At 45.1% G+C, this 23,845-nt stretch overlaps 1 protein-coding gene across 7 annotated transcripts in view; it reads right to left on the bottom strand.

Moving 5' to 3' along the window:
• The window catches only part of ARHGEF11 (Rho guanine nucleotide exchange factor 11), a 111,259-nt gene extending 88,229 nt beyond the window's left edge, over positions 1 to 23,030 (bottom strand). For all 7 annotated transcript variants that reach the window (XM_040230211.1, XM_040230209.1, XM_040230212.1 and 4 more), the window contains exon 1: positions 21,647 to 23,030. In XM_040230211.1, the coding sequence (XP_040086145.1) occupies positions 21,647 to 21,678 (32 nt within the window). In that variant the 5' untranslated portion in view covers positions 21,679 to 23,030. The remainder of the gene's footprint in view (positions 1 to 21,646) is intronic.
• Positions 23,031 to 23,845: the final 815 nt, after the last annotated feature.

Below are 23,845 nucleotides of genomic sequence, written 5' to 3'. Positions count from 1 at the left end.
GACTGACCATACCAAGTGCTGGCCAAGACACAGAACAACTGGAACTTTCTTACACTGCCAGTGGGAAAGTAAAATTGTAAAACCACTTTGGAAAACAATTTGGCAATTTCTTTTCTTTTATTTTGTTTGGCAGTTTCTTAAGATACAACCCAGTCAATCCTTTCCTAGGGTTCACACAAGAAACACGAGAACAGGTGTCGGCACAAGGATCATACATACTTATTTATGGCAGTGTTACCTGTGGTGGCCCAAATGTCCATCAACAGAATGGATACACAAATTATCCATACAATGGATTAAAACTCAGCACAATGGAATAAAATTCAGCAATAAAAAGAATACACTATTGATACATACAAAAACATGGATTAACCTCAAGTAATTGTGTTGAGTGAAAAGAAGTCAGGCAAGAAAGAGGGACATAAAATATAATTCCTCTTGTACAGTTACAGAAGATGTGAACTAATCTACAGTGAAAGAAATCCCCAAGGGCAGTTTCCTGGGGGTGGGAAAGAAGAGAAAAGAATGAATGAGATTACAAAAGGGCACGAGGAAACTTCTGGGGGCTGATGGGTATGTTCCTTTTCTCGACTATGGGAACAATGTCACAGATGTCCACAATGTCAAAATGCATAGAATTATGCACCTTAAATGTGTGCACTGACTGTGGATCAAATACACCAGAACAAAACTATTAAACCAACAAACAAAAAAACAACATTTCAACAAAGACATTTAAGTGGGGGGAAAATATTCTGGGTCCACTGGAAACTAAACACTGCTCTTTTCAATGACAGACATGCAGGCAGTCTCTATTAACTGGTAACACAAGTCTGTCCAAAGACCTTCTGTTTAGCATTCGTGTCACAGTGCTGCTAGACCTTAAAATGAGGCAATGGCTTCTGGACTTAAAATAGGAGAAAATCACAATATGTACACTCTTTAATTTTATCTGTTTACACAACAAATGATTATTTAATCAACTGATGCACAGGCAAGTCCCAAATACCCACATTTGGAGAGGCACCACAAATAATCAGCAAAAATACATAATCCAAAAAGCATTTTCATTTCCCTTTGTAATTTAACATGTGGCCCTGTTTTACAGAAGATATATTCTTAGGGATGTTGGGCTCTGACTAACGTTAAACATTCTTCCTTCTCTCCCCTCATTTTATACTAGAGCAGGAGCAAAGGAGTTCACAGGTGGCAAGAATAAATTACAATGATGACATGGCTGCTGCTGCTGCTGCTAAGTCGCTCCAGTCGTGTCCGACTCTGTGTGACCCCATAGGCGGCAGCCCACCAGGCTCCCCCATCCCTGGGATTTTCCAGGCAAGAGTACTGGAGTGAGGTGCCATTGCCTTCTCTGGATGACATGGATAGAACAGTTGAATTACATGTAGACAAATTAGAACTCAAAAGCATTGATACATATCTACCAGTGTTATACACTTACAAGTAAATGTCTGCCCACATGCTCCCCACTCACTCCTTAGCACTCCAGAAGAGCTTTTCTGGGTCTCTAAATGCTTTTACTTCAATGTGGAATGTGCGATAGCTTGCTTATGTACGCATCAGAAAAGATGAAAAAAGCAAAGGTCTAATGCTGAGATTCTGTCACTAAATTCTCAGCAATTACAATCCCTGATGTTCCAGCTGCTATTTAGGAAGGAGGCAGAGAGGCAGGTGTGATCGGAGTACACAGCTCAGGTAGAAGAGAAGTGTTCAAGAGGACACCAGGACTTTAGGCCAGCAGAGTATGCTGTTCTTGACGCTTTCAGAGGGGTGCTACACGGATGCATCCTTCCAATCCTGGAGCCTTTACTGAGTATTTACTTGGGCACAGCGCATGCTGAGCGCTAGAAAAGAAAGAAGAATCACACCTGCACCCTTGCTCGGCAATGCTTGTCATTTAAAAAGAGACAGTGACAAGGACACATTTAAAATCAAATTAATAACCACCAACGATATGAATTTTATTATCATTCAAAATGCATCTAACATTAAGCCTTAATTATGTGGCCATGTAATGGGAGTTTTAAATCTGAGTGACCATGATAGGATTTCAAAAAAGAAAAATCAGTCCAAAAACAACTGTTGGTTATCTATGCTAAAAAGATGGGCAAAGTAAAGCAGTGGTAAGAAAATTAGACTGAATTCAAAAAGTCTTGCTTTCCTATTCTATTCCTGACACTACGCAGTCACAGGAAAACTGCTTAATTTAATCTTCAGTTTTTTCATGAGAACCCTAATCTCACAATGCTGTTCTAAAGATTAAATAACACTCTATGTACAAAGGTTACCATCAAAATATTAGTATACAGAATTCAGCAACATGTAAAAAGGATTATACACCACAACCAAGTGGGATTTACCCCAGGAATGCAAAGTTGGTTGGCATAGGGCGTTTCTCTAAAGAAAATATACAATGAGCAGGCACACGAAAAGATGCTCAACATCATTAGTCATCAAGGAAATGCAAATCAAAACAATGGGATTATAATGACAGGTGTTGGAGAGGATACAGAGAAACAGAAACCATCACAGATTGCTGGTGGGGATGTAAAAATGGCCAGTCACTTTGGAAGACAGTTCAGCAGTTTCTCAAAATGCTAAATACAGGGCCATCGTATGATCTAGTCATTCTCCTGTGAGGTATGTACTCAAGAGAACTGCAAAGAGGGACTCAAACATACCTTTATGCCAATGTTAACAACAGTATTATTCACCAAGCACCAAAATGTGGAGACAACCCACGTGTCCACCAGCAGGTGATAGATAAAAAGATGGTACATATACACAATGGAATACAGTATTATTCAGCCATAAAAAGGAGTAAAAGTTTGATAAATGCTACAGCATAGATGAAACCTGAAAATATGCTAGGTGAGATAAACCAGATACAAAAGAACAAATACTGTATGACTCCACTTATATGACCTGTCCTGAATAAGCAAATCTATAGAGATAGAAAGTAGATGAGTGGTTGCCTGAGGCTGTGGGGAGAGGGGAATGGGGAGCGACTGCTAATGGTGTGAGGTGTTTTTTTGGGGTGATGAAAATGTCTGGTACTAGACAGTGGTGATGGTTGCACAGTTGAGGGTGAATTTTATGACATGTGAATTGTATTTCAATAAAGCTGTTATTAAAAAAAAAAAGGCGTATGTATAAAAGTACTCAAACTGTAAAACTGCAAAGTAATGCACAAATACAAGGGATTATTATGATACAAATAAATGGCTGTGGATTGTGAAGTCATGAAGGTTAGATGAAGTAGCAATTAAATCAGCTAGTTCACTAATCCTCAAAAATCTTGTCTGCAGGTATGGGAGATGCCCAGCCTATTATGTATTTTACATATAATGTATTTTTTATCTGATTTAAAGTACATTTATAACAATCCCCTTTTTATCTTTGACCAATAAAGATAATTAAAGATAAGACATATGGGGGAAGCAAACAAAACCCCATTGAAACCTATCCTATTCCCAACTATAAGATATTTGTAGAAGTAGGGGAGAAGGGAGAATAGGGAACGACTGCTAATGAGTAAGGGATTTCCCTTTGGGGAGATGAAGCATTTTAGAACTAGAGACAAGTGATGGTTATACAACACTATGAATGTACTTAATGCCACTGAACTGTACATTTTATATGGTTAATTTTATATTAATTTTAGCTCAATTTTAAAAATAAAACCCCCAGCAATCCCACTGCTGGGCATACACACCAAGGAAACCAGAATTGAAAGAGACACGTGTACCCCAATGTTCATCACAGCACTGTTTATAACAGCCAGGACATGGAAGCAACCTAGATGTGCATCAGTAGACGAATGGATAAGGAAGCTGTGGTACATGGACACGGTGGAATATTACTCAGCTATAAAAAGGATTGCATTTGAGTCAGTTCTAATGAGGTGGATGAAACTGGAGCCTATTATACAGAGTGAAGTAAATCAGAGTAACACCAATACAGTATATTAACACATATATATGGAATTTAGAAAGAGGGTAATGATGATACTATATGCATAGCAACAAAAGAGGCAAAGATGTAAGGAACAGACTTTTGGAGTTCAGACTTTGGAGTTCAATGCACAGACTTTTGGACTCTATGGAGAAGGCGAGGGTGGGATGATTTAGCATTTACTAAACCATAGACTAGCAATTAAACATGTATATTACCATACGTAAAATAGACGACCAGTGTAAGTTCAATGCGTGAAGCAGGACACTCAAAGCGAGTGCTCTGGGACAACCCAGAGGGATGGGGTGGGGAGGGAGGCTGGGGGGGACACCTGTGCACCCGTGGCTGATTCATGTCGATGTATGGCAAAACCCATAATATTGTAAAGTAATTATCCTCCAATTAAAATAATTTAAAAAAATAAAGCACAGTGTGTTGGCTAAGGGGAGAAAAGATGTTTGTATCTATGCCACAGTAAAAACCACAGGGACTTTTGACACAGTGTTTATGCCCATCATCTGCCTACATTTCTGCAATAGCTTAAAGTCCTTCCTGCTTTTCTCCTGAACACCTATTCTTAATAACAGAGAAAATCTCTTAAAGAGGTATCAGGTATGTCACTTCTCGAATCCAGAGTGACTATTTCTTTATTACTCATTTCCTATTTTTTGAACACATACCTTAGGTAAAATATCTATTGATAAATATTAAATCCCTATAACCTCTAGCACAATGCTGACATACCAACTTGGGATCAATAAATATTTCTTCTTGAGGTCAGTGAACTGCCAAATAAGACCTGAAGGTAAGATCAGAAAGCGGAGGAGATTCCTTATCTCTACCAATAGTAAGCTCCTTGCGTGCTAAGTCGCTTCAGCTGTATCCGAGTCTTTGCGACCCCATGGACTGCAGCCCCTCTCCCAGGCTCCTCTGGCCATGGGATTCTCCAGGCAAGAATACTGAAGTGAGTTGCCATTTCCTTCGCCAATAAGTTCCTCGGCGGGTGGGCTAAGATGCCTTTACTCCCCATTCTAGTAAAGTATTATGCTGCTTAAGGGTTCTGAGGTCTTTTGCAGCTGTCTTCCCACGTAGCCTTTAGGTTCCCTAAAGTCAGGGACCACTTGTCTCCATTCTCTTTCCCAAGGCATCTGGAAGAGTCATGAGCACATAACATGGGGCAGGAGTAAATGCTGATGGGTATGAGACGAGGGGAAAGTCTGGCAGAGAGGGGAGAAGAGCCTCAGATTCCAGTAGGACTCATGCTGCCAGCTAGCTTTCTCATCCTTCCCTCCTCACCACCCCTCCTCCATGCTCTTCTGAAGCTGCGGGTTCTTAGCCCTCTGAGTTGGTAATCCTTGTGCCTCAGCCAATCTATTTTCTAATCTTGTAGCTTTCATATAAAAGGCTCTCCATGAGATTGATAGTGACAGACAGGATGGCCACACAGATGAGCAGGCTCCCCTGTTAATTACCACCAGGAAGGGAAGACACTCCATTCACGAGAAAGTCAGGAGATAAGCTATATCAGAAAGGAGGCAATTCCAAAAGCTGGAAAAAGCAATCAAAACAATGTGTCCTGGGGGAACCCAGCACCAAGGAGGGAGAGAAGGAGAGAGAGACGAAGGCAACTTAAGAGAGATGCCCCCCTCACGCCCTGGGCGCTTCCCCATAAGTACACAGTGGGGCTAAAGTGCAACAGTAGACGGAAAGTGCTTTGAAGAGTAAACCACTGTGTACATGCTTCGTACTGCAAGGATTATTATATTAAGTGGTTCTCATCCTTTGCCTGCTTTGTGTCCCAGTTCCTCAAAAAGCACCCTAATAAAACCCCCCAAGCATTTGATTACCAAGACAGGAAATGAAATGACCAGTTTCTCAGTGAAGAGCCCCTGATGACACAAGTATCAATTTGGAGGCAGAGGCAAATCACCAGCAGGGTCAGATGCAGAGAAAGCATCAGTTCTGCAGCTGACATTACTCTCCCAACTGAAGACAAGACAACTTTAAACTTAATCAGTTAAACTGAGAGATTTTCTTTCTCTATCTTCTCTAGCAACTTTCCTATCATTCTGTGCTTTCTGTCCTGTAAGCACTATGTCTCAGATCCTCCTCCTGGAACAAACACACACACACACCCACACACACACTTCCAACTGGGAGCGCCCTTTCCAAAGTAACCAAGCTCACAGGGCTCCCAAGCAACTCAATCTCTGGTATAAAGAATAAAAGCAGCAGAGGCAAGACCACAGGAGGAAAACACAACGCAGTCCCAGAGTCCTCATGTCTGAGATGAGTTCTGTGGTGCTCCCTGGAGCTCTGGGTGATTAAGAGTGTTACAGCACGGCCAGACCAGACATGCTTCTCAATCAAGAGGAAGAAGCCCAGGATTTAGAGCCAGGGTCCTAGGTTCACTACAGTGGTGATTTCAATTCTCAACTCCCGTGGGCCTCGGTGTTCTCATATATAAAGGAGAACAATAACTGTAATAAGTGTGTATCAGAACGACTGTTAAAGCACTTTTCAAAAAAAAGTAAAGTACTGGACACCTGCCAGCTGTTATTACGGATTTTCCCTATCCACTCTTCTACATACTTACACGGCTGGATGTAGTGTCCTATGAGAGAACAAAAGGGTGCAGAACTTGGATTTCCCTAAAAAGCCAGATGGATCAGAGTTAGCAGTTAGTCTGTAAAAATTGCAAGAACCTTTAACCAAGAGAGAACCAGTCAACACTTGAACACTAACCAATTAAAGTTATTGGAAAAATCCCAACTGGAGAATTTAGAGCACTAGCTGACACCACTTCTGGAGAAGGAAATGGCAGCCCACTCTTGCCTGGAAAATCCCATGGACAGAGGAGCCTGGTGGGCTGCAGGCCATGGGGTCGCAAAGAGTCAGACTCGACTGAGCGACTTCACTTCCACTTTCACCTGACACCATTTAAAGAGTACAGAGTCCAGTTGTAAGTACTATGGGAGTATTTATAGATGACAGAAAAGATAAGCAGATGTCACATTAAAAAGAATCTACAGCAATTTATATGGTGAGAGATACAGGAAAAAGAAGAAACCTGATCAAGGAATCAGTCAGGTAAGACTTCACTAGTAAGGAAGTTTTGAACTGGTATTTGAAGGACAGGAGGGACAAAAATTAACTGTAAAGAAGTTAAGTAACTGTAGCAAATTGAATTTTTCAAAAGTAACCACAACAAAATTTCCCATCCTTCATGCTCTTCCAGAGCCTTGCTACTTCCCATCAGGAAGTAGAGTCTATTCCCTTCCTGATCCTGGCCAGGCCTTTGTGACTCCCTCAGGTCATGAGAGTAAGGCAAAAGTGACATGAAGTGACTTCCGAGGCTAGCTCATAAAGGGGGATGCAGCCTCTGCAAACGTCTTGGGATGCCTGCTCTGGGAGCCTTCAGTCACTCTTTAAGAAGTCTGGCTACCCCGATCCCACCAGGTGGAAAGAGAATCTGGAGATTCCAGAGAGAGAAAAAGAGAGAGAGAAACACAGAGTGGAGGAGCTCCAGCTGTATCAGCTCCCAGCTGTTTGAGTCTTCCCAACACAGAGGCCACAGTGAAGAGACCTTTGAAGCCCCAGGCCAGGTCGGGCCCTATATAACTCCACCTGGGTGAGAGATCCCAATTGGGAACAACTGCTCAGCTCAACCCAGTCAACCCCCAGAACTGTGAGCAAAATAATTAATGTTATGTTAAGTCACTGTTTGGGGTGGTTTGCTATGCAGCAATGGATGAGCTGAACAACACTGAGCTGTGCAGGGCCTCTGTGATCAGGACAGGTGAGTCATACCTAAGCAATGAGGACCTGGCTCATCCACCTGGAGACTAAGATGTAAGGCAGTAAGGAGATGTGTGTGTGCTCAACTGCATCCGACTCTGTGACCTCAAGGACTGTAGCCCACCAGGCGCCTCAGTCCACGGGATTTTCCAGGCAAGAATACTGGAGTGGGTAGCCATTTCCTTCTCTAGGGGGTCTTCCCAACCCAAGGACTGAACCCGTGTTTCTTGTGTCTCCTGCATTGGCAGGCAGATTCTTTACCACTAGTACCACCTGGTAACTCTTACCTATGTCAGGGATTTTGCTAAGCACTTTACATGCATTATTTTTTTGCAAGAAACCTATGAGAAAAATACTTTTTCATTTTCCAACAGAAGAAACTGAGGCTGAGAGGGACTGAGTAACAGGAAACCCAGGTCTATTTGACACAAAATTCATACTCCTAACAACTGTCTACACTGCAATCTGGTGAGCAGAACCTTAAAAGAGTGACTCAAGTTCCACAGATTAAATAACATGAGAGTTGGGGGTTTCTCAGAGACCAAATCCAACTTTCCCATTTTACGATTGATGAAACTGAGTGAGGCCTAGCGAGGTTAGGTGACTTAGCAAAAAATTATCCATTACTCAACAATAAAAAGACAAATAAAAATGGACGAAGAATCTGAACAGACATTTCTCTTCTCTTAAGAAGATATGCAAACTGCCAACAAGCACACGAAAAGGTGCTCGACATCACTAGTCATTGCATACGTACTCGCTTCAATCATGTCTGACTCTGTGTGATCCTATGGGCTGTAGCCTGCCAGGTTCCTCTGTCCAAGGGATTCTCCAGGCAAGAATACTGGAGTGGATTGCCATGCCCTCCTTCAGGGGATCTTCCTGGCCCAGGCATTGAACGTTGGCAGGTGCGTTCTTTACCATTAGCACCATCTGGGAAGCTCCACTAGTCTCAAAATCACAATGAGATACTACTTTATACCTGGTAGGATGGCTATCATCAAAAGACAGGCAGTAAAACAACCACTGGTGAAGATGTGGGAAAACTGGATTCTCAATTTGTTGGTGGGAGTGTACAATGGTTTAGCCACTTAGGAAAGTAGTTTGGCAGTTCCTTAAAATGCTGAACACTGAGATACCATATGATCCAGCAATTCCCACCCTATGTATATACCCAAGGAAAATGGAAAGGTACCTCCACACAAAAATTTGTACACAAATGTTCACAGCAGCATCATGCATCATAACCAAGCAGTGGAAGGGGCCCAAATGCCCACAAGTTGATGAATGGATAAACAAAAGGTAGTATATCCATACAATGGAATGTTTCTTGGCCATAAAAAGGAATAAAACACTGATATATGCTACAACATAGATGGATGAACTTGGAAAAATATCATGTGTGAAAGAAGTCAGGCACAAAAGGCCACATATTATATGATTCCATGTAGGGGAAATGTCTAGAATAGGCAAATTTACAGAGACAGAAAGTAGATTCTGGTTGCTTAGGGCTAGCAGGGTGGTGAGGGGGATGACTGCTAAGGGGTATGAGGTTTCTTTTGGGGTGATGAAAATTTCCTGGAATGAGATAATAGAGATGTTTGCATAACTCTGTGAATATACTAAAAACCACTAAATTGTATATCCTAAAGTAGTGATGGTATGTGAGTTATATATCATAAAGGTTTTAATTAAAAAATCGTACCCATTCATTTAGGGGGCTTTGCAAGTGGGGTAGTAGTAAAGAATCTGCCTGCCAAGGCAGGAGGCACAAGAGACTCAGGTTCAGTCCCTGGGTTGTGAAGATGCCATGGAGAAGGAAAAGGCAACCTGCTCCAGTATTCCTGCCTGAAAATCCCTGACAGAGGAGCCTATGGACTACATTCCATGGGATCACAAAAAAGTCAGATTGGACTGTGTACACAGGCACACACACGCATCTATTCATTTAGTGAAACTTCACTGAGCATCCATTCACTACACAGTACCACAGGGTACACACAGATAAGACCCTTGGATAGCTTAAAGGTGCCACACTGCTTAGTGAAAGAATGCTGAGTCACTTCTGAGATTTTATTCTTCCCAATGTCACTGAACTTACCTGGCCCCTAAGTGCCATTTTTTTCCCCATCATTAACCAACCGGGAGGCAGAGGAGGGAAGTTTCTTCCTCTTGAATAGCAAATGCAAACCTCAGGTCCTACCAGGGAGCCATGGACAAGAAAGCTTACCGGGAAGAGATTAAACACTCAGGAGACTGGTTCCTGATCAACCAATCTATCTTCCTGGAGGGCGCCCTTTATTTGTGTCAGGCAAACCTGATGCCTGGCTCCCTCAAAGATGCCCACATTTTTTACCGTGAGCTTGGTCAGGGGGACAGGAAAATGGAAAGAGCACGAGGCTAGGGCTCTGTAAGCACAGATATTTTTTTTTTTAATCCCAACTCCATTACTTACTAGTTTACAGACTTAGACAAGTCATTAAAGCCTCCCTGTGCTTGTTTCCCCACCTATAATGCAAATACTTGCCTAGACTATCTCAAAAAGATAACAGACCAAGAACACTTTACAAACTCCACATCATAGGGCAGAAATACAAAGGAGGCCATCATTATGGCACTCTTATCTTGGCACTAAAACCTCCATCCTTCTCTCTCTATCAGTTGTGTTCTCTCCTACTTTAAAAACTGACTTCTTCTCTTGACTCTAATCTTTCCTTTAATCCTGTCACACATCTCCCCTCCTGCCTCTATCACGGCTGACTCCAAACTCTGACTGAAAAACGACCTAGTTCTACCTGGAAAAAAGGAACTCAAAGGCCTGTTAATGGAGACTAATGGGCTACATTTTTTTCCTCTTCTGACTAAATTTCATAAAAGAACTGACCAGACTATATCACCCTTTCCTCACCTCCTCTTCCCTCTTAAACTCATTCCAGACTGGCTCCTCCCCCATTCCCAAGGCCATGAAAAGCCTCCTAGTTACTAAATCCAGACACTTCTCTATCCTCTCCACCCTTTGCCCCCTGGGAGCACTGGCCACTCCCCTCTCCCCACCATTTCTGAGATTCCACACTGCCCTAGCTGCTGTTCTTCCACCACTCCCCACCAGTCTCCTGTGTGGGATCCTCTTCCTCTGCCTCCCTTTTGAAGCAGTGCCCCTCAGGGTTCTGTCCAAGGCTCTCCTCTCACTCTACACCCTGTCCCTGGACAACCTCCCACTTCCACTATTCTGTCCAGATACTGATGACCACAGCCCCGCACACCTTCCTGACCTCCAGGCCTATGTAACCAGCTGCTGGCCTGCCTAACACCTTCCCTGTGATCACCCACAGGCACTTCAAACTCATCATGCCCAAAAGGGACTCCTTTCCTCAATCATACTCTTCCTCTTGAGTTCCCCTTTTCACTGAAGAGTACCACCCAAGGACTTTTCCTTGTGGATCAGTGGTTAAGAACCCACCTTCCAATGCAGGGGATGCAGGCTCCACCCTTGGTTTCCTTGGTCTCAGAACTAAGATCCCATGTGCCTTGAGGCAACTAAGCCTTCAGGCTACAACTCAAGAGTCCGTGGGCCAAAGATACTGCATGCTGCCACTAAGACCCTACTCAGTACCACCCAGCAGCCCAAGCCAAGAATAAGATTGCCATCTGTGCCTCAACTCTCCTTCACAAAACCAACCACTTAGTCTTCATTTTTCTCCATCTCCACTGTCACTTCCCTAGTAGATGCTACCCTCACCTCCTGCCCACATTACTGCAGAGGGCTCCTAATTTGTCTTCCCTCTCTCTGTTCTTTCATTCTTTCAATGTGAAGGTCCACATTGCAGTTGGGGTGATCTTGTTGTTTTTTAAAAGCATATCTGACCATGTCACTCTCTACTTGTCTTGCCATGGTCCTGCACTGTCCTCAGGATAAAGTCCAAACCCCTAACAAGGAAGATTACATGGTTCCCAAGCTCCCTGCCTACTCTCCTGTTTCATCTAATTAATTGTTCTAAAGTCTCAGTGCCTCCCTGGTGGCTCAGCAGGAAAGAATCCACCTGTAATGCAGGAGATCTGGGTTCGATCTCTGGTTTGGGAAGATCCTCTGGAGGAAGAAATGACAACCCACTCCAGTATTCTTGCTTGGAGAATCCCATGGGCAGAGGAGCCTGGGGGACTACAGTCCATGAGGTTGCAAAGAGGCGGACACGAATGAATGACTAAGACCACCCGCCCACCGCCTCTCTTTAAGACCACAGCTCTTCTCAGCTCCTGCCCCACTCCAGGCCCTTCCTTGCCTTCTGTCTTCAGTATACGTTGTTCCGTCTGCCTGGACTTTCCCTCACTCAAGCCTGGCTCTCATTTTCAGGCCTCAATTAAAGGTCACTTCCTCCAGCACAGCTTCTTGATGGTCTCCCACATGCCTCAAGTGATATCACCCAAGAGTTCAGGGTGGTATCATACAACTCCTGTTCCCTCATGCCTCCCTAGAGGGCAGGGTAAGCAACTTATGTATATTGAATCCTAGTGTCCTGGCACCAGCCAGTGAAAACTTCTTAAATGGACCAATGCCACTATTTGAGGGATAGCACAAGTATTCCTCAACCTCAGACCCTGTTTCTGTGAACACACTGAAGTCCTAGTGGCTTTCTGCCCCCATCCCTAGGGCTCTGAGGAGAAAAGGGTCTGCGGTTCTAGCCTCACACAAGGTCCCATTCACAAAGCTATTTACTACACTCTCTCCAGCCACCTCCCCCCAGAACAACAGTGGCCTTTCTCTGCAGCAGCAGTCTCTTGGAGGAAAGCTTCTGAGGGCTGTGCTCTGGGAAATGAATGGGGCCAGCCTGGGGCAGGCAGGACAATGGCAGGGCAGGCCAGTGCCGTCAGACCCCTGCAGGGAACAGCAGCTCTGAAATCAGGCGGCCAGTAGGGAAATCCCCTGAGAGCTGGGAGAAGCTGGAGGCAAACAACCTTAAGGCTGCTCTGGCCCTAAAAGAAATACCAAATGCCCAGGACCTCGTGCCCAATAAGAACAGGGAATTCTCAGTCTCCAGGCCTAGCAGCGATGTTTCCAGTTGAGTGTGTGCTGGCCGCTCAGTCATGTCCAACTCGTCAAGATGCCATGGACTGTAGCCCGCCAGGCTCCTCTACCCATGGGATTCTCCAGGCAAGAATACTGGAGTGGGTTGCCATTTCCTTTTTTAGGGGATCTTCCGGACCCAGAGATCCAATCTGAGCCTCCTGTGTCTCCTGCACTGGCAGACTAATTTCCTTTTTTTTTTTTTTTTGACCACTGAGCCACCTGGGAAGCCATGTTTAGTACTGCTTTCTTGAAATCCCTTGAGTAGGCATGGAAGGAACTGGAAATGTCAAGAATGAACTACAGTGCAAGTCAGGTAACTGCAGGGAGGAATACAACTCATAAAGAGAACTCTACTGCGCACTGGAAGACAATCTAGAAAAATGAAAAAATGGAGACATTGCTTCTGAACCCCAAGAAACAGGACAGGACACAATACGCAACATAAACCATGCAGAGAATGGAAAAGCACCCAATATTTATTGATAATAGTAGACCACGTGCTAGTGATTCTGCTAGAACTTGACATAAAGTATTTTATATCAACATATGAAAGGTGTTTAAGAGGGACTTTCCTGGTGGTACAAGGTTTAGGAATCCACTTGCCAAGGCAGGGGGCCCAGGTTCTGTTCCTGCTCCGTGAAGGTTCCACATGCCATGGGGCAACTAAGCCCGGGCACCGCCACTGCTGAGCCTATGTGGCCTAGAGCAAGTGCTTTGCAACACGAGAAGCCACTGCAAAGAGAAGCCTGTGCTCCGCAACTAGAGAGCAGGCCCTGCTCACCACAGGATCCTGCTCAAAAAGGATCTTCTTGAGACAGAACCTTCTGCATCTGAGTTTTAACTAGTACGTCCTGTGTTTGTTCTGTATGTTCCCAGAGCCATGCCTGTCAGTCCTGTTTAGAATCAGCAGAGGTCTCAGCACCTAAGCACAGGTCTTCCGGTGGCAACTGAGCAGAGTTCAGACCAATCTGGGGTCCTTGCCAAACCAAATGCCTCAACAACACTAACCATATGTTTGGCACTATAGAATTCACCAAACGCTTGTACACAAATTGTCCTGATCTCACAGCCAGTTAGCGGCTGAGCTGGGGCTCACACAAAGCTCTTCTAGCTTCAAGTCCCGTCCTCTCTATAATCATGCTACTAGGGTGGTTTCTGCAGAGATAGCCCTTGAGCTCTGGAGTTCTGTCCCAAGGAGATCCTTTGTGTGTGTGTGTGTGTGTGTGTGTGCTGGAAACTTTTGTTCAGTGTCTTTCCTTTCCAGCCCAAACTCCACAACTCAGGATCCATGCTTTCTTCAATTCAGCCCGCATCTTACTAACTGTAGGTCTTGTTACTGTCTGCTGTGAGTGGGGTATGATTAATTAATCAGGATTTCAAATACATGTTAATCTTCTCAAATCATGACCCATTTCCTAAGGGAATCTCAAAGAACTCACTCCCTTCTCTCCCTTCCTTTAGAAGAACTCTTAAAACGATTTGGTAAATAAATAATACTATTTGGTGGAAACAGCCTAACCTAAAGGCCTTAGCAAGATAAGTATCATTTGATATGCTGTGTTCAGTGAATTGCTGGACACCCATGGGAGGTGGCAATGGCACCCCACTCCAGTACTCTTGCCTGGAAAATCCCATGGAAGGAGGAGCCTGGAAGGCTGCAGTCCATGGGATCGCTGAGGGTCAGACATGACTGAGCGACTTCACTTTCACTTTTTACTTTCACGCATTGGAGAAGGAAATGGCAACCCACTCCAGTGTTCTTGCCTGGAGAATCCCAGGGACGGGGGAGCCTGGTGGGCTCCCGTCTGTGGGGTCGCACAGAGTCGGACATGACTGAAGCGACTTAGCAGTAGCAGCAGCAGTATGGGAGGTGGAATGACTTTTAATGATGGTCTTATTCTCTTGAGCAATAGCACTACCCTTCTAGTGAGCCAGTCTCCAAAACTTCAGAACCAAATCTGATTCAGCCTTAACAACCATACCTTGTTGATTTTCCTTCCAAAATGTCTTTCAAATCCTGCCCTTCTTCTTTGCTCTCACATTATCTTTTGCTGTCTTCTCATTTACATAATATCAGAATTCTTTCTTTAAACATTCTTTTTATCACCATATATTATACAAACCTAATTTCTCTCTGCTCTACAAAGACCAACACTCTTACCATCCTGAGGCCACCTTCATGCTTGATTCTACACCAGAACTTTGCTTTTGTTGTTCCCTTTGTCTGAAACGGCCTCCTCTCTTCCTTTGACTTAAATAATATCTAACTAACCCTCCCCTGGCTGTTCTCATTAGCACCAACTTCTTCCTTGTCTCTAAATGTACCTTTTTGGTATACATCAAGAGTCAGCAATGATGTGCTATCTTTTCATTGTTTCATGTTGCTTCATTAACTACATTTCCCAACAAGAATGTAAGCTCCACATTATTGCAAATTATCTACCAGAACACTAAGCACTGAGCTGAGCATGGAGCTATTTGATAACTGTCTGTCATCCAACTGACTGACTCTAAGTGCCTCTGATCACAGGTCAGCATCTGGAAGGCTGTCAGATTGGTCCTGTTTCCTCCGTGATTTGATGCCAGGCCACGACTGGTGACTACAGATCTCACTGCACCATTTTATGGCAGCTTTAAATACTGGGGGAGAAAGTGCTGAAAATCAAGACTGAATGAAGCCACTTCACTCTGCACTTCTCGAAGCTCCTTTCTCACACAGCCACAGCTTAGTTTGCTATCCTTTAGAAAGAGGAGGATCTTGAAGAAGTCATTAAAGATGACAGAGGGATACAAGGGACTTTAGGGCCTGTGCTGAAATCAGAAGTAAAAGGCAGGAAGATGGGCTTATAGTATAGCAAAGGAAGAAATTCCCTAGTGGTCCAGTGGTTAGGACTTGGCGCTTTTACTGTCAGGGCTGGGTTCAACCCCTGGTCGGGGAACTAATATCCCGCAAGCCATGCAGCTCAGCCAAAAAAAAAAAAAATGTACTGAAGGAAAATTTGGTAATCAAAAGAATGCTCTACTATTCAACTCATGGAACCACAGGGGATCAGTGAAAATGGGAGCCCCTCAACCTTCTGAACCACCTCAGGAGATAGCCTATTTGGAGTCAAGAGTAAAGAAGAGGATCCCTTAAGACTTAGGACTTCTGTGATTTTCCCCTCAACTCTGCTCATTTGCTCTAGGGCCACAAATCCAGCTGTTTTTCCAGGCCTTGAAAATGTCTTCCAAATCCGATTCCCAAATTTTTTGGGGGGCACAGATTTCCTGGCCCCTCCTTACACTTCTACATCACTGTACTTCTTCCATTTCCCCTCCCATTTCATCAGACCATTCTGTTCTCTGTTTTTTTTTTTCAAACTTTCATTTTTCACTGGTTTTCAGGAAGGCAGATAGGGTTCCTGAAAAAAAGTCCTGGCTCACTGAAAGAAAGGTCACAGGCATTATGTTTTCAGAGGCTCAAAGAACCAAACAGCTAGACGGAACCAAACAGCTAGACGGAATCAAATCAGAGAGGCTGGCTACCCTAATTTACTCATCTATTTACTCAGATGTTGGGGGGGTGGGGTCTTCCCTCGGAACTCCACGTCTCCTTTCACAAGAGATCTAACACAACTCTTCATAAAGTAATGAATATTTTTTTCTCTTGAAACCGGAACCTGCAACTTTCTGCTGTCCTGCTTCCCTCCAAGGGGCAAAAGAGCGACCTTGGAGGCCACGAGCAGGTCTCCACTTGAGTCTTTTCCCAAGGACTGCGACTGAGAAAAGTAGAATGCACAGCTCATGGTGAAACGGCTTTCCAAGCCACAGGATAAATCTTGAAATTAAGTTTTAAAAATAATAAACCAATGAAATGGGTTTTTAAAGGTAGTGCCACTATGAAGATGTGAAGCAGATTCAGTCAGTATAGATTAAAACCAGTCCTCTTACATTTCATGGAACTTCAGTGTTAACAAAGCCCTTTCACATACAGCAGAGGCCCAGATCTTTAAAGCAGTAAGGGACACTATCCAAAAGTTTCCGCACTCTATTCCATGGAGGTTACAAGCTTCCAGAACTCCTTTGTCTTTGCACCAATTTGGGGACCAGCCATGTGACCTTCACAGAATCATTTTTGTTTCTGACGAACTCATTGTCATTAAACTTTTCACATTTTTTGGTCTACTCTCCTAAATACAATGAAAGGGACTCTGACAGTACTTTGACTATTAAAAAAAAAAACTAAATGAATTTGTTCATCAAAGGGTGCTCTTTCAGAAATGTTTCTGAGTATGTGAAGGTAAGCTTTGACTGCTCCTGTTCATAATGGTGATTAATCACCAAATGTTTAGTGATTATGTGTAAATCCATTGCCATCTCTAATCTCACGCCTGGAGAGCACCAGGGTACATTTTGGAGAAGACTCAGCATTTCAGGGGACTTATTATTTGGAGCTCTGGATCCCTGTCATTGTTCTGGGAGTGAAGTCACTCAGTCGTGTCTGACTCTTTGCAACCCCATGGACTGTAGCCTACCAGGCTCCTCTGTCCATGGGATTTTCCAGGCAAGAGTACTGGAGTGGGGTGCCATTTCCTTCTCCTGGGGATCTTCCCGACCCAGGGATCGAACCCAGGTCTCCCGAATTGCAGGCAGACGCTTTACCGTCTGAGCCACCAGGGAAGCTATTGTTCTGGGAGGCCAGCATCAAAATTAAGTAGAACTCCACTGTATGTCTTGTTTCCAGGGCTCAACAAGAACCTGAAGTGGGAGTGGGGAGCCTGAGGTGGGAAGGGTTTTCCCCCACCTCCTCCTCAGCCTAGGCCACCAGCTTTTCTTCTCTACAAATATTCCTCAGCCTGAAGCTTCTTTCCTCCCTCCTCCACCTTCTTCCCCCTCCTCCTTCATACACCTCACTCCAGATTTTGCCTCCTCTGGGAAAAAAAAAAAAGGCTACATGCTGGGGAAAAGTTACATTCAATCTCAGATCCCTGATAAGGAACAGTTGCTTGGGTCTCCGTTTATCCTGAATTAGGAAAGTCATATGCTTCTAAAACAAGGAACAGCCAGAGATCATAAAACAAATCCTTTCTATCCCCATCTAAGGAAGCCAAGGTAGCTTAAGCCTCTCCCATTCATCAAAATTCCTGGGAAAGAGATTCAATAACCTTCCCCTTCTCATATTCTACTATCATCACCCAACCCTGACCATTGGAAAAGTATGCCTTCTTTCTAACCTCATGTACTTCGGCAACAAAAAGCCTGTTCGCTACGGTTAAATTCTTCAAAACAATGGAAAGATCTTTCGGTCACTCTTAATTTGTTTTGGGCCAGTTCAGAAAGTCGTGCCCAAAGCTAAATCAAATCCCTGAGTTTACCATCTAAATTTTCTAGAGCTTTACAGTTTAGAAAGCAATGTGAAATATTACCTGATTTGATTTGCTCCTTTCAACAGCACCATGAGAAAGATGCAATAAATATTATAATCCTCAAATGACAAGCTATGTGAAAATGTTTGTGACTGGAAAGCATTTCATATAAACGAGCTACTGCCTTACATATGAGGAAGCCAAAGGAGGCATGTGACTTGCCCAAGGTCACACAGTTAAGGGGAATGCCAGGGCTCAAACCAGGAACTCGGCTTAAATCTAGTACTTCTCCATCTGCTCTGGTCCTCACATGAGCTAACTGTTTCTGCACAGAGAAAAGCTGTTTTATGGATGCAAACTCCTAACCCATCTGGCCATCTCAAAAATGTTTGCCATGGAGAACTAGGGAAATGGATATACATGGCATAGCAAAACTCATTATCATTCCTATAAAAATAATTCACTATTATTATCTCTGCTTGCAATATCAAACACATTTTTAGAAACTTTTGAGAACACACTAATGGGCAATAAATTGTCCATGGGCAAAAACTGAAAGGGACACGAACAGCTACGATTCAGCCCATCTCTCTCTCAGTGATTAACACCGCAAGATCAAGATTAGCTGTGAATATTTCATGTTTCTTTGGACCAGGAGTCACTCCCCAAAAGGGGATTGAAGTCTCTCCACAGCCTTCTATTCCTTGAGCCACAATCTCTCTTCATAGACGTGGTCCTCCATCAGGCTGCTCATGTCCTAGAAAATACATCAAGGAAGCCTTCTCTAATTGACCTTATTTTGACTACATTTGAAATTAACACATGAACCTCAAAAAATCTGAAATGGATGAATGTATACGTGCTGACATATTCATTCACTGCAATATTCGTTCATGTCAAGTATTTAGTGAGCATTCATCCAATGGAAGGCACTTAGCCAGGCATGCAGGGATATACCTGAGCAAAGAAAACCTAATTCCTGCCTTTACAGAGTTTATAGGAGAGTGTTGCTTTTATATCTCTCATACCTTTCCTAGTTTCTCAAGTTAGACTGCATGCTCTTTGTAAACAAGAACTTCACATTAAAATTTTCTGAAACTGTTGGAATACAGTACCTTACACTAGGCTCCCTACACAGCAAATCAATAAACTAAAAGAGAGTCCCTGCCTCAACAGTCTGAAATCCTTCCACTCAATCCCTCCAGTACAGTATAAAATTGTGTAACACTGTGAAATATTTAAAATCCACAGGGGTATCGAACCTGAGATGTCAAAAGATCCAACAGAACAAACCTACTGCTAAGGGGTAAAAATCCAGTGCAGCTGGAAATACCTTTAAGGGGACTCAAGCCCCAGAACTGACCCGCTGATGAGGAAGAGAATTGGGGTGGGAGTGGAAGTGAAGAATGCTCTCAACCTGCAAAGCTGCACTATCCCAAGTGCAAGGGGGTGCCAAAAAGCATCGTACTCTACTGCCAGAAAGAATAAAACTGCCCCACTCCCATTCCACAGGACTAGCAGACAAATCTCTTGGGCTGGCCAAAAAGTTCTTTTGGGTTTATAAGACTATAAGGAAAAACGAGAATGACCTTTTTGGCCAACCCAATACTTAGGGTGGGATAACAGTAAGAGCCTCCAGTTTAGAAGACTTGCATCTGAGTCCAGCTTCTGCCACTAGTCAGGGAAGATGGCACTGGGCTAGCCAGGTATCCTCTCTGAGCCTCAATCACCTCTTCTGTAAAACGGGAATGAAAATCTCTGTCTTGTCTACCTCACGGAAATACTGGGAGGTTCAAATAGATACATTCCTATGAAAGCACTCAGAAAAACCATGCTATACACACCCTGAGAAGACTGTGAGGGTGTCCAAACTCCCAGAGGAGCATCTCACTCCAGCCCAAGAACCTTCATTAACTCCGTCTTTCACCCTCAACACCTGGGTTTCTACCTTCTCACAACTCTGAATTCAAAGGAACAGTTCATCCCCAATCTCAAAAAGGCAAGTGTGTTAATTCTCAAATTCCAAGAGGGTAAAAGAGAAGGGCAGTCATGTAACCACTTCAACTCCCTGCCTTGACAAGAGTCAAACTAAATAGAAGCCACAAAAAGGGGAAGAGATGGAGGTTTAAGCAGTCACGTACACTATCTGTCCTTTGTGGTTGTCTGCCTTCTCTCCACTGCCAAGTCAGGTCCCCGTCTAGGGACTGCTGAACTAATCTAAACGGGGCTCAGAGGCAATACAGAGATTAGTGTTTGGGAGAGAGAGAGATTATATGCATTTCAGGCCACATTCCACTGCCAAAAAGAAATTATCAGCATGGATAATCAAAGGTTAACTGGACAGGGAGAAAACAACTCATTGCTCCTTTGCAAATATTCTTCCCTATCTCTCCAGTAATTCCCACCCCACCCCTCAGGCCCAGTTCTTTCATTTGCTGGTTCAGTCCTCCAACCACCCATCCATCCAGTTAGGATGAGTGCAGCACCCACAAAACTACCCTCTCTCTAGGTTCTCTAAGGGCTGAAGAGAAGGGGAGGAAAGGAAAAGGCAGATACCTTTCGAAGTTGTAAAATGTAGTGTACTGATGAGGAGGCTGGGCAAACTCGGGGCGGGGGGGGGGGGGCTGGGGGGGGGCGGGGGGAGGGGGTGTGGGACATCCTGTGCTCAGACTCTAACATCCAGTGCCTCTGCATATCAGGCCTAAGAGCCCAAAACAAATCCTTCCGGCTCTAGGCAGAGGGAAGGCCCATTTTGCAGAGTCAAGCTTATTAAAACGGCTTGGCAGATTAAACCTAGAGCATTAGCTGGTTGGCCGATTTCAATTTAAACCCAAAGCTTGGAGAAGAAGAAATTCTAGGGTTGACCTATGCCATTCTGCTGGCCATTATCAGCCACTGGTAAAATCTAGATCTGTATGGGTGCAAAGTATGTTTCTGTCCCATCATTCAGGCCAAGAACATCCTCCTCATTCTAGAAATGGGATCCACCCCATCACCAAGCCCCACCATTCCACAACTACCAGTCGGTGGAGGCCCACGCCCCTGCCAGGGCCCTTCCCCCCGCAGCTCCAACACCTAAAGCCAGTCCCAATCACCCTAGGGGTCTCACGTGACCAGGCTTGTGCCCGCCTCCCACCCCTAAGCTGGCAAGTTAGGGACTCAAAATTCAGCTTCTGGCCTGGCAAAAGTCAAAGGCGGCTAGAAAGCGTTTCCCCCTCTTTCCCCACTCCTTGCGTCACTGTCTGCTGCTTGCATTTAAAAAACACTGATTAAGGAGATTACGTTTTGAACATGGACACACACAGAGGGAACATAAACATACATGTCCAGACAGTCCCCAGGGACCCCACCAATACCCACAGCCCACCCAGACCCTTATTTTGCAATCTTTTATCAAAATGCAACACCTTCTTTCCCAGTCATTCCTTAAGTAAGTGTTGAAAAACCACATTATTAGCAAACTTACCTGTCTATACTCTGGGGTAACCTTACACTCATGGTTCCTCGGTGTCTCCACAGTTTCAGAATCCTGTAGTTGTGATGTCTTGATCAGGATTGAATCGCTCGCAATTTTTAAAAAGGTGAGAGGAGGGCCTCCCAACTTGAAGACAATCCTTTTTCCTCCAGCTCTCAGGACCCGGGTGACTGAAGCTCCATTCTACTTCTACCAGTTAACATGGTCTCCTTTCTTAGCCCCCCCTTTCCCCTCCCCTCTCTTTAAAAAAAAAAAGAAAGAAAAAGAGAAAAACTATGACCTTCTTAAAAACCAAAAACCCAACCACAAATCTCTTCAAGGATAGCACTGTGGGCTTTAAAAAAAAAAAAAAAGAATCACAGAAAGAATGTGCCTTCAAAATATCAATCTTAACTGCAAAATATAGATTAAAAACATCCTTTTAATCCAGTTTTCCCAGCTGTCCTTACGTTGGCAAAAGCCTCAAGCTCCAAAGGGGAAAAAAATAATTCTCTGGTCTCCAATGCCTAAAATGACAACAGATATACTGAGGGACCAAAAAAAAAAAAAAAGAAAGAAAAAATCCAAACTGACAACTGGAAAAAAATCTTCCAGCTGATTTGCACAGTAAAAAAATAAATAAAACCATACAATAGTATGTACACAACAGCACTCCTTACAAGTCCAGTGCAACCCTGGGAAATCAAAATAAATTTCCTTAAAAAAAAAAAAGCTTTTAGATGAAAAGGTTCTGAAATTTTTAAATGAGCCAATCGCACCAAAAAAAAAAAAAAACACCTGAATGCAATGCTTTTTACCTTTAAAATGGTAGCAATACCACAAACCAGAAAAAAAAAATCTCTGAAAATATTCTCTTCTTTTTTTCCTTTAAACTTGCAGGTTTCTCCACCTACCCTAGCCTGATTCCCAGCCTAGGTTCGGCCTTTTTCTCAAAGACAATTTCCTGAGTTAGTTCTGTTTTGCTCCTCCACATCCAGGCTCCGAAATTTTCTCTTGCCTCAGCCTCCATGAAACGGAGCTTTGGCTTCTTCCCGTTTCTCCCCTGCTCTCCCTCTCGCCTGGCCAGGAAAACTGCCCCTTATTATTAATAGTTTGGATTATTATTGTGGATTTGAGTTCGGGGTGGGATATTCCTCCACACCAGCCTCCTGGACAATCCGATCGCCTGGCTTCTCTCGCTCGGCCTCTCTTTTTCCTCCCTTTCCGCCCCTCGCCTAACCTCGCAGGCAAGAGCCCACCGCGCCTGGCGCAGGACCGCCGGCGGCCTCCGGCTCCCGGCCCCGCTTGCCCGCTCGCCCCACGCCCGACCGCCGCACTCCGGCCTCGGCAGCCGCGAGACTCCGCGCTCGGGCGCAGGCAGGAAAGGCGGCGGCGGCAGGCCGGCACCGGCGGGCGTCCGGCTCCCGGCGTCGCGGCCGCGCTCGCCTCCTTCCGGGCCCCTTCCCCCGCCCCGGCTCGCCGCTCGCTCGGGCGCAGGCCCGGCCGGCCGCCCCCTCCCCGAGCTGCCCTCCCTCCGCCTTCCCCGCGAGCCTTTCTCCTTCCCTCGCTCCGGCGGGGGCGGGGCCGCAGCCTGCCCCTCCTCCCAGCGCTGCCGGCCGGCCTTTTCCCCCCAACTCACGCCGCGGCAGGGGGCGGGGGTGGGAAGCCGACCGCCCTTCCCTTCTTTGGGTGCTGCGGCCGCGGCTCCCGCCCGGCCGGCCCCTCTCCCGGTCTCCCTGCGCGCCCTGCCCCGCCGCGACCCCTCGCCGCTGGTCCTCGGCCGGTCCCCTCCGCGGCCCTACAGTCGCCGGCCCTGCCCTTGGTGCGGCCTAACCGATCCCGGGCTTAGCCGGATCCCCGGCTTTTCCCGGCCTAGCTCGCCGGCGACCCCGGCCCGGACCCCGAGAATCACAGCGCGCAGTCCCCGCCGCCGTCACCACTGCGGCCACCTACTCGCTGCTTTCCCTTGGGTGCTTTTCCCCTTTTTGCTGCCCTGAGTTCTCAAGACCTGACCTTTGTTTTTTACCTCCCTTGCCACCCTGGTGCGGTGCCTGGCGCTCCTAGGCCCCCTCCTCACGTGGACCAGTTTTTGCGTGCACGGTCGTCACCTCTGCTCCCCCCTCCCCGCCCCCGCCCCCCGCCACTGCTCACTTTACCTCCACCTCATTTCTCATTTTTCAAACATTTGTCGCGGCCTCCTGCCTGGGTGCC

Source organism: Oryx dammah, unplaced genomic scaffold (assembly GCF_014754425.2).
Source record: "Oryx dammah isolate SB20612 unplaced genomic scaffold, SCBI_Odam_1.1 HiC_scaffold_28, whole genome shotgun sequence".
NCBI classification, from domain to species: Eukaryota; Metazoa; Chordata; class Mammalia; order Artiodactyla; family Bovidae; genus Oryx; species Oryx dammah.
Note: the sequence above shows the minus strand (reverse complement) of the source record. Positions and strands in the feature narration are given on the sequence as shown.